At 33.8% G+C, this 14393-nt stretch overlaps 1 protein-coding gene across 1 annotated transcript; it reads right to left on the bottom strand.

The window, feature by feature from the left end:
- Nucleotides 1–1529: 1529 nt before the first annotated feature.
- LOC131958178 (EGF-like domain-containing protein 2) lies at nt 1530–14022 on the bottom strand. The gene is made up of 12 exons (XM_059323050.1): nt 13890–14022; nt 12745–12894; nt 11417–11524; nt 10062–10189; nt 8679–8804; nt 7684–7835; nt 7065–7219; nt 6169–6259; nt 5301–5481; nt 3109–3130; nt 2675–2755; nt 1530–1778 (listed from the first exon to the last, which is right to left on the bottom strand). The coding sequence occupies exons 1-12, from the start codon at nt 13969–13971 to the stop codon at nt 1567–1569; spliced, it is 1488 nt and encodes a 495-aa protein (XP_059179033.1). The 5' UTR covers nt 13972–14022; the 3' UTR covers nt 1530–1566.
- Nucleotides 14023–14393: the final 371 nt, after the last annotated feature.

Genomic DNA, 14393 nt, shown 5'->3' with positions numbered 1-14393 from the left:
AATCAACGAATACGTGTATGCAAACAGTTTAAAATTTCAGACATTTAAGTTTGTTTTCAATTTGTGTTGTAATTAATCTTTAACCTCTTGTATGAATAAAAACTCAAACTAACAACACTGTTTAGTTAACTCTGATATAAAATTAATGTAACCACCAAAACCACAAAACGTTGCTAAACGGTGTTGTAACGCAGTTTTACTGTCATCTCTGTATCTGTGTAATCTCTGGAGATTAGATATAATCATCAACATGTGTCAAAACATGATCTCAGCGATAATCAACTGTAGCTTATCAAAATAAATAATTAGTGTACATGTCTATATTATAGCTGCATATATATATATATATATATATATATATATATATATATATATATATATATATATGTATATATATAGGCCTCTATGTATATATCCATAAATATACATGTATATGTATATTTGTATATATATATATATATATATATATATATATATATATATATATATATATATATATATATATATATATATATATATATATATATAAGAAGAAGAGAATTTTCAGTTCACATACTTTATTGTTCTTTTAAAACACTCACTTCTAGTTATCAAAAATACAAACCAATAAAAACAGTAAAACATTTGAAAATAAAAAATGATAATGTATGCAATCTCAAAAGTGCTCATGTATTCTTCTAAGTGTATCTGGTCACTATCCTACCACATCCGGACAGCGGCATCACTATGGGTGTTTGGTGTCGTGCTAGTGAATGTCCAAAAATGACGTCAATATCATAGGGGGAGTGGGGGTTATAACTTGTGAGACAATATGCGAAGAGTAATGAAGTTAGATAATGTGATGACGAATATTAAAAAGTAAAGTTAAGTTAAATTCTAACCCATAATAAAATATGTCAATTTTTAAAAATATTTGTTTTTGTGTGGTAAATTGTAAAAAAAAATGATCAGTATACTCAATGCTGACCAAATTTGTCAATACAACACGGACATTTCACTTACTTTGAATACGGGGTTTGGCTGGGGCGAGACGTCAAATTAACAGAGGGTCTTACTTTTTGTGACGATGTGTAACGATAGGGATAGGTAAAAATTGTTTTAAAACACGTGATAGATTTGTACGACCCCGTATTGGTTATCTCAACCTTATAGAAAGCGATATACCATTTATAGATTTGGTAATACTCCCCTGTAAAATACTAAGAACGTTACACATGCACCTTTTTAGGAAAATGTTAATAGATAACCCATATGATTTAATTTAAAAAAAAAAGAAATGAATTTCATTAAAAAAAACTTATTAAAGTATCATTTTCTTTAATAACTAATAAATATAATTAGTTCAAAATATTATATTAAACAAACCAGTTTGCTTATTCACATTCATGCTAAAGTTGTTTTTAGGTAGTAATTAAAGGTAAGATTTAATTTAGTCTTTAGTTTTAGATCACAATAGCATGTTATTTAGTTTAACATATTAAGCTTAGAAAAAAAAAATTCGCTTTATTTAGTTAAGAATAGCAAAATACTTGATGATAGTTATTAAAGTTTTGTAACAAAAGTTATTCAGTTGAGTTTGTAAGCTGAGTTAAGGTACGTCCGTGGTATGTGCATAGCAAAGTTGTTGTCCTGCACTTTTTTGCCAGATTTCATCAGACGAGACACAATGATGATACAGATTATGATCAGGATTAGGATTAACCCGCCCAATGTGGCAATCACTGCAATCATGTCAGGTTGCTTCAAGCAGTCGGGAGCACTCAGTTCAGACTTCAGCTCTAAAAATAGAATGTTACAACGTAAAATGTGCTTGTAGATTTTTAAACTTTAAAACCGATTTTAATTTGATTTGAAAAAAAAAATCTTTAGAGGTCATTCTGTTCAGACTTCAATTTAAAAAACAAATAATGAGTAATTAATACGTGATTTGTTTTTTATAAAAAGCAATTTTCAAGTGTCATTGAATTTCGATTTAAAAAGCAGTTCCTTGGATTTTAAAAAATTCTTTGTGACTTGTAAAATTTGTTTGATCTATAATAACAATTAACAATATTTTATAGTTGAAAATTTGAGTCGCTTAAATTCTTCCACGTAATACCGGTAAGATTTTATCATTTGTTATGCAACAGGTTTAGATTTGGAAATAACCATTTCTAGAATTTAATTGAAACATATATCTGGATGAACACTACAATGGCTATGTGTATTATTGTGTATGGAGGAAGGGATGGTTGGAGTAAGATTATCTGAATTCATGGAGTAAATTTTGTTGTGTAAAGTTCATATGCTGAAACATGTTGGGACTGCTGTCTACATGTTGCGTTAGTGGTTATTAAATATTGATTTAATCTTATCATCGACTGTATTGCCTAGCCTTAAACCTTAACCGACAACCATAAGAAGAATCAAGACCTATCAGTATTAAAAGCATCATATCTGCATTGGTGTTTTTTTCCTGCCAGAGTACATAAATTTAAAACACTTTTAAAAGTATAAGAAGCATTTAGATTTAAATAATAAATTTAAAACACTTTTAAAAGTATAAGAAGCATTTAGATTTAGGTGGGGATCGCAGCGTCTATCTTTAACAGAAAAACATGTGCACGTTGACTGTTGATGAATATTTATAGGTCGTAATATGTATCTGTTTTCTAAAACTTAACTAATAGGTTACCTTTAACTTGTGCAACAGGATCGATAACTTTGATGAGGGCAGACACCTGTTCTTCTCTTTCAGTGGCCCGTTTTCTTCTTGCTAAAGTGGTCAGATGCAGGATAGGAGCAGGTTGGAAATTAAAAGATTGCAATAGAAGGACATATATACAGAACAAACTTTGAGTTTGTAAAGTGTTTTAATTTACAAAGGAAAAGAAATAGAAAATGTAAAAAAAAATAGTTTAACTGTAATGCTTGGTGTTTTAAAGAAAACATAACAATCAAGTTTGATTTCTAGAAAGAGTTCCCTTGTAAAACACAACAATCAAGATTTATTAACACAATAAGTTGAGTAACACAATCAAAATTAAGTAATTAACTAACATAAAAAGTTCAATAACAAAACGCAACAAACAGGATTAACAAATTAAATAACATAAAGAGTTCACTAACCTAAATTGGTGCCACATGAAACCTGCAAAACAAAACGTCTTTTAGAATTATAAACTCTAATCAAAGCATTAGTACAAGTTGCATAATATGAAGTAACAAAGATTTGTGAAAATTCTTATTATTCAAAACAAATATACAACCACATATTAAAGTCGAAATCTATTTTGGAGAATTTACTAAGAAATCTATCTTCCTAACGCTTTTCGTAAAGATAAAAAATTCGTCGGAGAATTTTACCACCTTCTTTACTTAACTTTGATAAAAACAACGCTAATTACCTTGACTGAAAGAATAGAATACTACAACAGTTTATTGATGCGATGTTAGTTAAAGGAATGACTTGGTTGAGTCGGATAGCTCACTATAAATAACCTGAAAAATCGTCTGAATTCGGAGTCAGCGGGCGATATGGCCATTTTTTTTAGCGCAATTTCCATACTGGACAATTGCGATTATTAACTCGTCATTTCTGGTGACGGATGGATGTGTGTCCGCAGCTTTAAGTCGTATCTCCTCCTCAACGAAGCAATATCGAGGACTAGTTCCAAAAGCAAATATGTTAAGCAAGTTCCGAGGATGATTGTGGGCCAAAAAAAATTCCCGGAATTCCTTCCTGGATTTCCCTGAAAAGCCAAAAAACCACGAAAAAATGCAGTTTTTGGCCCATATCTCGGCAACCAGACCACTTAGCGACTTGAAACATTTACCAATCGATTCCTGCCATAATTTAGAACAATATTGCCGAAAAAAGTTTTCAAAAATATCCTTTCGTTCTGTCACAAAAAATTAATTAAGGAAATTGCGCTTAAATTGTCACTAGACTTTTTATTAACTTGTTTTGATGAATATACTCTCTAATTTCATTCCTCAGAAAAGTGGAGGGGGTTGTTTACTTAATGCTAGAAGTAATGAAAGAAATAATTTAAACTAAATATTTCGCTGACAACTACTGGCAGTCAGTGTTTTTTCCAGACTTTTTTCTCCGGGTGGGTGGGGGGGGGGGGGGGGGCTCGACACTTTTTTGGGGGGGGGGGGGTGAACTAAAATTTTCGTGGGGGGGGGGGGGGGCGAACACAGTTAAAATTATATATTTTCGTTCGTGGGGGGGGGGGGCGGTAGACTTTCTTCAGGGCAGAGCCCCCCCCCCCCAACCGAAGAGATGTCTGGAATAAACTGCTGGCAGTAAGGTTCTCCCAACATTAAAAACATCACGTCACTATCTACCGGCTCTCTCACCCCACAACCGTGCGATGCTGTGAATAACTTTTCATTAGTATGTTGGTCAAGAAAGTATTCTTGTTTTACTTTATGTTCAGTATAACTAACAATGTACACTTTATATGATATAAGGCATATTGAGTTACGCGTACATATCATAATCATGTGACCTCATCATATCGAGTTATAGGGAACACGTGATCTTCACAAATCAGAATCGTTAACACAAGAACTTTATACGAACTCTATCTTATGAACCGAACCTAGCGATTCTGGTTAGCAGCCGTGTGTCCTGCCCATTGAAAAACGCACTAACAGTTACCATATAAGCAGATACAATGGGAAGTTAGTTAAAGCGCCTAAATAGTCAAAGCATCAGAAGATCAAGACAGATGGCGCAAATTATGAGAAAAACATCTGTAGTGATTCAACAACGCCAATAAGTGTTGAGGGATAATTGATAGATTGAAAAAGTCAACACATAACAGATAAACTTTGAAATTACCTATAACAGATACACTTTGAAGTTATCTATAGCAGGCTAACGTTGAAGTTACCTATAGTAAAACAACTTTAAAGTTACCTATAGCAGATAAACATTGAAGTTACCTATAACAGATAAACTTTGAAGTTACCTATAGCAGGCTAACATTGAAGTTGCCTATAGCTGATAAATTTTGAAGTTTACCTATAGCAGGCTAACATTGAAGTTGCCTATAGCTGATAAATTTTGAAGTTTACTATAGCAGGCTAACATCGAAGTTACCTATAGCAGATAAACTTTGAAGTTAACTATAGCAGATAAACTTTGAAGTTAACTACAGCAGATAAACTTTGAAGTTACATATAGCAGATAAACTTTGAAGCTACCTATAACAGATGAACTTTGAAGTTACATATAGCAGATAAACTTTGAAGCTACCTATAACAGATGAACTTTGAAGTTACATATAGCAGATAAATTTTGAAGTTACCTGCGGACAAACTAGTTCACACAACAACACAGTACATGTGAACCGGACAAGGCCGAATCGACCATCAGTCTGGTCATCAAGGAACATAAATGCCTTTAAAGAGAGTGTCGCTGTATTTTCTGTTAGCTTGGGAGGAGAGAAGTTTTCGTAAAATAAGGCACGGACGTCCCAGACTTCACAGCTGAAAAAAATGAAATCGGTTAAGTTAGGATATGTATCGATATGTTAGTTAAGGTTAATATTAGATTAGGTAAGACAAGCGGTAGAGAGCTGGACTGCTAACCCGTAAGTCTCGAGTTCGAATCCGGGTTCAAGTCAGTAGACCGTCTCTGAGCCCACCCAGCTCTGATGGGTACCTGACTCAAGTTAGGGAAAGTAAAGGAGGCTGGGCATAGTGCTGACCACACTATCTCTTCATATGCCGAGGTCACAGAAACAAGTGAACTCTACTTCACTTGCCCTATAGACCGTCAGGTTTGAAAAGGGAACTAGTTTTTTAAGACAAGATCATGTCGAGTTTCGTTCAGGCTTCCCACCCCCATCCGCCCCCCAGAAGAGCGTCTACCGCCCCCTCCCCCGGAACGAAATATAATTTATATAGAAAATATACTTCTACTAGTGTACGCTCCCCCCCCCCCCCCCCCCCCCACCTCCCGGAGCAAAAATTGAGTGAAGTCAGATTAGTTCAAGTTAAATCAGCTTGAGAATTGTAAGATTTTCTTTTTGTTGAGAGAAAAAGTTCATTTTTATTTACAATACCAACCAACAGTCATTGGATAGTTAACAGATTATCCGTGACTTCGTTTTAACAAAACCATTAAATCAAGTGATGATTGGGTTTGAGTTTTCAACCGTCATCAGATTTTACCTTTTGTCAATGATATTCGTAAATTTCTTTTTTGAAGGATCCGTTTCATTATTATCAGCAACGCATTTATCAATGGTAAAATTCTTGTAAACTGAAAAGAAACCACGGTTTATAAAATGTATATTATTTATGGTTATACCTGTATTTAATCCAAAATGAAAATGTAAGACATAATTTTTTCTAAAATCTTTAATAAAGCTAGTTATTTTAGAGACTTGTTTTTTTTAAGTCAAAAAGAAAAATTATAACGAGCTTCATAAATGTACTAAAACCTTCGAATAACAACTCAATTAGATTTTATTTTGTATTTGTAACTTGTGTTTTTTGTTATCATTATTCTAACTCTGGCTCATAAACAAGCCTCACACATTAATTCATACGGTAAACTGTCATTAACTCCGAATAGCTATTTATTTCAAATATTCTACACTATATGTTTATTTCAAATATTCTACACTAGATATGTTTACTTTAAATATTCTACACATTATTTTTGTTTATTTAAAACATTCTGCACTATATGTTTACTTTAAATATTCTACACATTATTCTTGTTTATTTAAAACATTCTGCACTATATGTTTAAAAACAATATTCTACACTATATGTTTATTTCAAATATTCTGCACTAGATATGTTTAATTTAAATATTTCACACTATATATGTTTATTTCAAATATTCTACACTAGATATGTTTAATTAAAATATTTTACACTATATATGTTTATTTAAAAAATTCGACACTAGATATGTTTAATTTAAATATTTTACACTATATTATATTTATTTAAAATGTTCTACACCATATGTGTATTTAAAATATTCTACGCTATATGTTTATTTAAACTATTCTACACTATATTTTTATTTAAAAGTTGGAAGTGTTCAAACTCACCACTGTGGGCATCAGAATGTAGAGTGAATTTTAGCTTTATGGTCGTCCCGAGTTGGATTTCTTTTTGTGGATCAATTACCGAACCGTTGGAGTAGACCACAGTTAAGGTTACTTTGGACGATGCAGATTCCTCGATATCAAGAACATTCACTTCACTGTCACAAAAGATAAATGATATTTAAATTATAGATTTAAATTATTTAATTCTAAAATAGAAGCTAATCGTTTTCTACAACTAGATGAAGAGGTAAACATCTCAAAATAAATAGGTAACAATGAATGTGCGAGGGTTCTTTCGATTTTAATATTGGCACTCACTTCAAATAATTATAATGAAGAAAAACAACATTTCTGTGTATTTAATATTTTATATTTTAATACAAAATTTATTGGTCATAAAAATGAAATTGTGTATTTATATAAATATGGAGACACCTCATTCATATGGGATGTAATACATATAACTATTTTATGTATTTTTCTTTTGGCTAGTGGAATCGTTCAATGCATGCTTGATTAAAAACCATCTTTTAACTATTCTTTCACATACGATTTTTACTTTGTTTAATTAATGGTTAACGATTTAAAATGAATCTTTATAGATGATGCTGGCACCCACCTGGAAAGTTTATTATCGACTTCCAGGTAGGAGCCAACTTCGAGGCTTGTATCATTTGGGACACTGCAGCTGACGTTTATAATCTGGTCAGTGGCGTCGGCGATGTTTTTCAGGTAGGAAATAAAAAATTGTCTGGAAACATTGACCGTGTCCTGTGAATGCGATGAGACATTTAGATTCCAGTTACAGCTGAAAAAATTGTTTTGGTAACGTAAAGAAACCAACTTTAATGGCTAAAATGTGTAGGAAACAAGTTCGTTAAATAGTACAGTCGTGTAATGCAGTGGCGTAGCGAGGTCGGGTGTCACCCGGTGCGGCACTTAATGGTGCCACTCAGAGGCGTAGCGACTCTTCCCAGGGACAAACTTTCAATTTTCGATTTGCACCCCCCGCCCCTCGAACTTTCGATTTGCAGCCACCCCCCCCCCCCTCGAACTTTCGATTTGCACCCCCCTCGAACTTTCGATTTTGCACCCCCCCCCCTCCCTCTCAAACTTTCGATTTGCACCCCCCGTCAAATTTTTCTCTATATATTTTACTATTTTTTGCCTTGGTGTCACCCCCCTAAATGGTGTCACCCGGTGCGGTCCGCAGCCCCCCCCCCCCCGCCCCCCCCTCGCTACGCCTCTGGTGTAATGACAACTATTACATTTATGTGAATGTACACATTTTAATAATACATTTATTCGTATAAACAATTCATCGTGTATATCAGACATTGCATAAAGTAAAAAGCCATGGCATTCCTTGGGGTACATGAATTAGAGTTCATCTGTTTCTATAATCTCTCATATAAATGGTTATTGTGGTTAGCGGTATCGCAGCCGCCTATATTTTCCATAACATTATGTAGGCCGACCTATCCGAGCTTTGATGCTTTGCTCACTTTGTCCAAACACATAGTCCCTTAGTTAAGAGTATGACACGTCTACAATGTTCACTATTTGAATGCAATCGGGCTTAACTTAACATTAGTTCTGTTAATGGTTACTCGCCTCATCAGCTGTAGCTAACTTTGTTGCGGATCCACATTCTGAACTTGTATGGTTGATTTCTATTCCGTAACCTCGTATATCCGAGATATTTTGGAATTGATAAGCTTCAAGTATGTCACTTTGTTCCTTTAATACAGTATTTTATATTAAATAATATGTCTTGTTTTGTTCTTAAATGTAATATAACCAAGTATATGTGTCATGACGCTAAGAACACATGAAATTCTTCCAGTAGGTTATTTCAAACATATTAAAACATGATTTATTTAGGCAGATAACTATGTAGATTGCTAGGTATCATTAGAGGACGGATTGCTTTGAGAAAATGTGAGAGAATGTATTGTGCATTATTCAAATATATATATATATATATATATATATATATATATATATATATATATATATATATATATATATATATATATATATATATATATATAAGCTCATATCTTGTTATTAGTAAAAAACAAGTTAATTAAAAAGTCTAGTGACAATTTTAGCGCAATTTCCTTATGTTATCTAAAAATAGCTCTGTCGTAGCGTAAATCAAGAGCAGGGTTAGTAAAACCATTGGTTAGTTATTAAAACGTTTTTTATTAAATAAACCTAACTACTAACTAAACTAAGCACCTTGAAATCAAGAGCAGGGTTATTAAAACCATTGGTTAGTTGAACTTGATTATCAACATGATAATCATTAAGATGATAGATCTCTACTTCCGGCATGTATATACAACCACACCACACGCGTCATCACGTTCAATAGATGCGTCATCGCGTTCCATGGCTGCGCTATCACGTTCAGTAGGCGCGCAAGTTAATTAAAAAAGTCTAGTGACATTTATGCGCAATTTCCTTATGTTATCTAAAAATAGCTCTGACGTATAATGATGGGGTGCGTTCAAGCTAGAAGAGCGATCGGTTTGTAGGTGTTTATGTAATTTTAAAATTTGTGACCGAACGAGAGGATATTTTTGAAAACTTTTTTCGGCAATATTGTTCTAAATTATGGCAGGAATCGATTGGTACATGTTTCAAGTCGCTAAGTGGTCTGGTTGCCGAGATATGGGCCAAAAACTGCATTTTTTCGAGGTTTTTTGGCTTTTACGGGAAATACATGAAAGAAACCCGGAATTTTTATGGCCTATGCTCATTCTCGTAACTTGCTTAACATAATTGCTTTTGAAACTAGTCATCGATATTGCTTCGTTGAGGAGGAGATACGACTTAAAGCCCGGACACACATTCATCCATTCATTCATTCATCCATCCATCCATTCCCAGAAATGACGAGTTAATAAACGCAATTCTCCAGAATGGAAATTGCGCTAAAAATAAAGTGAAAATAATGTAGTACATGTTTCTATACAACAATATACTCACAGAAGCATTGATTGGACTAAATTTACATGAAGATTCAGAGCTACGATTGAAAATGAAAATATCTCCATGAAATTCACCATACGGATTTATGATGACGTACATTGAGTCCACTTTGCAGGAAACTTGTACTGAAAACAATGTGAATGTCATCACACCAACAACTTAAGCAGATAATGACCAGTACTTCATTTGATTTACAGTACAGTACATATCTTAAAGAGACGCCTTAATACTGGCTTAATTACAGAAGAGATTCTGCAACTGGGACCGGCATTCAACAAACATGCAAGAACACACGAGTGAGCACATGGACCAAGAGAGAACAGCGTGCCCATAGGTTGTGCAAATTGGTAGCCATTACTATAAATTATAAGAAAACCTTTTAGGCTCTGAACTCGTCTTTATCAAAAGTTTACATATAAAGGACCGTGAATAGTGTAATTATAAGCAGTATATCCCCGGTGCTGCCCGGATTTTGTCAATATATATATGCTATTAAATTTCCAATTAAAAGTCTATATCTAAATATCGACGATTGAGAAAATATATATAACCCTAAACTTAAATCTAATCCTAACCCTAACCACAACAAACCTCAACCTCAACCTAAAACATAACCACAACCACAATTACAATGTCAAACACAAACACACAAAAATACAAACACAAACACAGTCTCATTCACAATCGCAAACGCAAACGCGAACGTAAACGTGAACGTGAATGTAATTTAATAAGCATAAGCATAAGCATAAGCATAAGCATAAGCATAAGCATAAGCATAAGCATAAGCATAAGCATAAGCATAAGCATAAGCATAAGCATAAGCATAAGCATAAGCATAAGCATAAGCATAAGCATAAGCATAAGCATAAGCATAAGCATAAGCATAAGCATAAGCATAAGCATAAGCATAAGCATAAGCATAAGCATAAGCATAAGCATAAGCATAAGCATAAGCATAAGCATAAGCATAAGCATAAGCATAAGCATAAGCATAAGCATAAGCATAAGCATAAGCATAAGCATAAGCATAAGCATAAGCATAAGCATTAGCATTAGCATTAGCATTAGCATTAGCATTAGCATTAGCATTAGCATTAGCATTAGCATTAGCATTAGCATTAGCATTAGCATTAGCATTAGCATTAGCATTAGCATTAGCATTAGCATTAGCATTTGCATTCGCTGAAACAAACACTAACATTAACAATAACACTAACTCTAAAATGCAAACAATTCTGTCACAGATAAACCTAAGTCCACTGAAGCTTTATAATGTTGATACGGATGTTACCTAATTGAAGGAGATAAAAATTTAAAAAATTCTATATTGCTTTTCTGTAATTTTTTACCTCTAGGTAAATGACAGCGGTCTCCATAAAAGCCTTCGTCGCACACACATGGAAAAATTGTAGGATTCAGTCGGCAATAACCGTGCGGTGAACACGATTGACAAGTAGCTTAGAATGAAAATATTATTTAACTTGGATATATTTTACATCAAAGAAAAAAATATGATATAATAAAAATACACACACAGAAATATATATATATATATATATATATATATATATATATATATATATATATATATATATATATATATATATATATATATAAAGCAAAGTGGTCGGGTGCCCGATAGGGACTTCCCGGCGTCGCAGGCGCGTCAAATTTGGCCTTGGGGCGATAGAACAAGAGGGCCGGTGACGGTTGGCCGAAAAGTCCACGGCGAGGGGGTCAAAACTAACCTCGACTGACCGGCGCCTTATATGGGCTATATTACGAAAAAAAATGTCCTCCGACGACCCCCTTAAAATTTTGTGAGGTGGTAGGAGAACGCCTTGGGGTGTCACAAAAAACTCGCCATGTCCGGGAAAAATCGAGCTACTGGTCGGTGCTCTCACGTACATCTCTAGAAATTCTGATGCTTGTGGTATGTCAGGAATATAGGGGTCTCTCTGTTCTGTGTCATTTGTTCTTAATTTTTCATTGTTGCCTTTCATAGACAAACTGATGTTAGTACTCTTGGTTGACAGTGTTCTAGTAATTTAATAATTCTTATTTGGTTTTCGTATCATGCAGCATCCACATCTTTTTCTGCAATTTAGCGAATCAGCCGTTTATTGTAAAATGTTGTACTCGTTTTTTTTTCAATGCGATTGTTATTTTTTTTTATAGTTCTGAGGATTTTTACTGTTGGTCCTGGAACTAGTTTTTTTTTTATTAATTCTCTTCTAGCTTCTATTTTAGTCAATGTTGATCATGTCATCCACTTTTTGTTTTCTTGTTTTTCTTTGTAAGATTTACAGACTTTAAGGAGCTTTTATTTGGTTTTTTAATGACGAATATTTGATTCGCATTGAAAATGACAAAGTTACAGGCATTCTGAAATATCTTTTTGAAAACCATATTCAGGGCAAATGTACGTGACATTACTGTTTTTAAATCAATAAAGTTCTTCAATGAGTAGATCTGAATTGTGTGCTACCTAATTGGCTCTTCCCCATTCGCGTCGAACCCAAGATAGTGTCTGCGTTTCGGTGTTGTCGTCATTATATTTCTCTCGGTGTTAAACAAAATATACATTTTCCCAAAATCTAAAAATCTGTCTTCCCAATATTTGGACTTATATTTAATTTTTTTTTCAGTATTTAAGTAAGATGTCTATGCTACTTACGAAAAAATTTTTCACATTGAAACGAAAAATCTTCTTCACGACAATCACAAGTCCCGTTTTCTTGATGACATAATTTGTTCTCACTACAAATTGCGCCTCTGCGTCGACAATCAAATTTTAAAATTGCTTCATCTGCAGCTGCAGAAATATCTGAGTATAACAAAAGAAACCTAATTTAAAAAGCGATTGCTATATATAACGTTATTTACTGATATTTATATGTAGGCCTATCTCAGTAGACCTATCTTAAATGTTTTAAAATTCTTCAACATGATATAGGCCTATATGTATATGTGCGTGTATGTGTATGTATTTGTATGTGAGAGCGTGTGTGTCTGTGTCTGTTTCTGTGTGTGTCTGTGTGTGTCTGTGTGTGTGCGTGTGTCAGAGTGGTGAGAAGTGGGACAAAGGAGAATTAGGACAGTGTAAATTTTGTTTATAATCGATTTATATTTTGGAAAAACTGACAATGTACAACAAAACTAAGTAACAGATGATGGTTTTAACTATTTTCAAAAATTGTTCGCAATCATTTATGTGATCATAATCACTATGGCGAAAAGATTGATGTGTGTATAATACGATAGTTTGTCTACAATTCTGCTTATATCACGTTATTACGGTGATAATTTTTCCCTTAATCAAAGTTTTAATCTGCCATTTTTAAAACAGCGATGTTAATATAAAATATAATATGCACTCGCAATATAAGCAGAACAAAAAAAGGTTTATTACTATAGAAAAAACGTTATGTTACGGTTGATAATTAGTTTCACAGGACTGCAAAGATTAAGCATACAAATTTGTGAGATTATATCAAGATAATTTATTCTTTCCATGAATAGGTAACGGTCATCTCTTTGTCCAATTTTAAAATTATGTGCTCAATTTAAAGAACAGCATTGTCGAATTGTAGAGCTTACGATTGCTAGCCCAACAGTCACAAGTTCGGAGCCCCGGTTCTAGTCCATAGGACGTCCCTGAGTCCACCCAGCGATGATGGGTACCTGACTCACATACGGAAAATTAAGTTGACTGGGCATAGTGTTGACCACACTATCCCCAAGTAATAAACAAATAAACAAATAAACAAATAATCAAGAAAACAATCGCTCAAAAGTGTAGAAAAACAAAAAAACAATAACCTTGGAGCAAGCACCAGGTACCCGCTAGAAATGCGATGACAAGCACAGACCGTGAAAATACGCGATGTTGATTGGTGGGCATCTTGTATTCATTCAATCCCTGTCTGATACAAAACTGGATGCTTTACCTCAATAAATATTTACATTTGGTCCCATGCACGATTGGATCCGATATGGTTATCGTCCTATCTACTATCTGTATCTACAGATCTACTATCTACTATCTGTATCTACTTATCAAACATGATAAACTTAGAAAAAGTTTACATGCGTTCATTTAGCGATTAGAAATCAGAGGGTGAATTTTGAATGTTTTATCGGTCGCACTAATGTTGGCCGCAATTTAATTTTTTCGCATCACTCTATAACTAATGTTGCTCCAAAGTGGTTTGCATCTAATGTTTTACCCAAACTTGTGGAACGGCGTGGTCTAACCCGAAAGCCACGAGTTCGGATCCTGGCCTTGAGGCCGTAGGACGTCCTTTGGTAGGTCACATTTAGCCT

Source organism: Physella acuta, unplaced genomic scaffold (genome assembly GCF_028476545.2).
Source record: "Physella acuta isolate Inbredline_101_S28 unplaced genomic scaffold, ASM2847654v3 ptg001297l, whole genome shotgun sequence".
In the NCBI taxonomy this organism is placed as follows: Eukaryota; Metazoa; Mollusca; class Gastropoda; family Physidae; genus Physella; species Physella acuta.
The sequence above is the reverse complement of the archived record's forward strand: the minus strand, read 5'-3'. Positions and strand labels throughout refer to the sequence as shown.

Excerpts from the sequence above, each read along its gene's own strand:
- LOC131958178 (XM_059323050.1), bottom strand. The coding sequence starts at position 13,971 with ATGCCCACCAATCAACATCGCGTATTTTCACGGTCTGTGCTTGTCATC. Across the intron at positions 12,895-13,889 it reads TACCTGGTGCTTGCTCCAAG|ATATTTCTGCAGCTGCAGAT; the intron begins GTTATTGTTTTT and ends TGTTATACTCAG. Across the intron at positions 10,190-11,416 it reads CCGCTGTCATTTACCTAGAG|TACAAGTTTCCTGCAAAGTG; the intron begins GTAAAAAATTAC and ends CATTGTTTTCAG.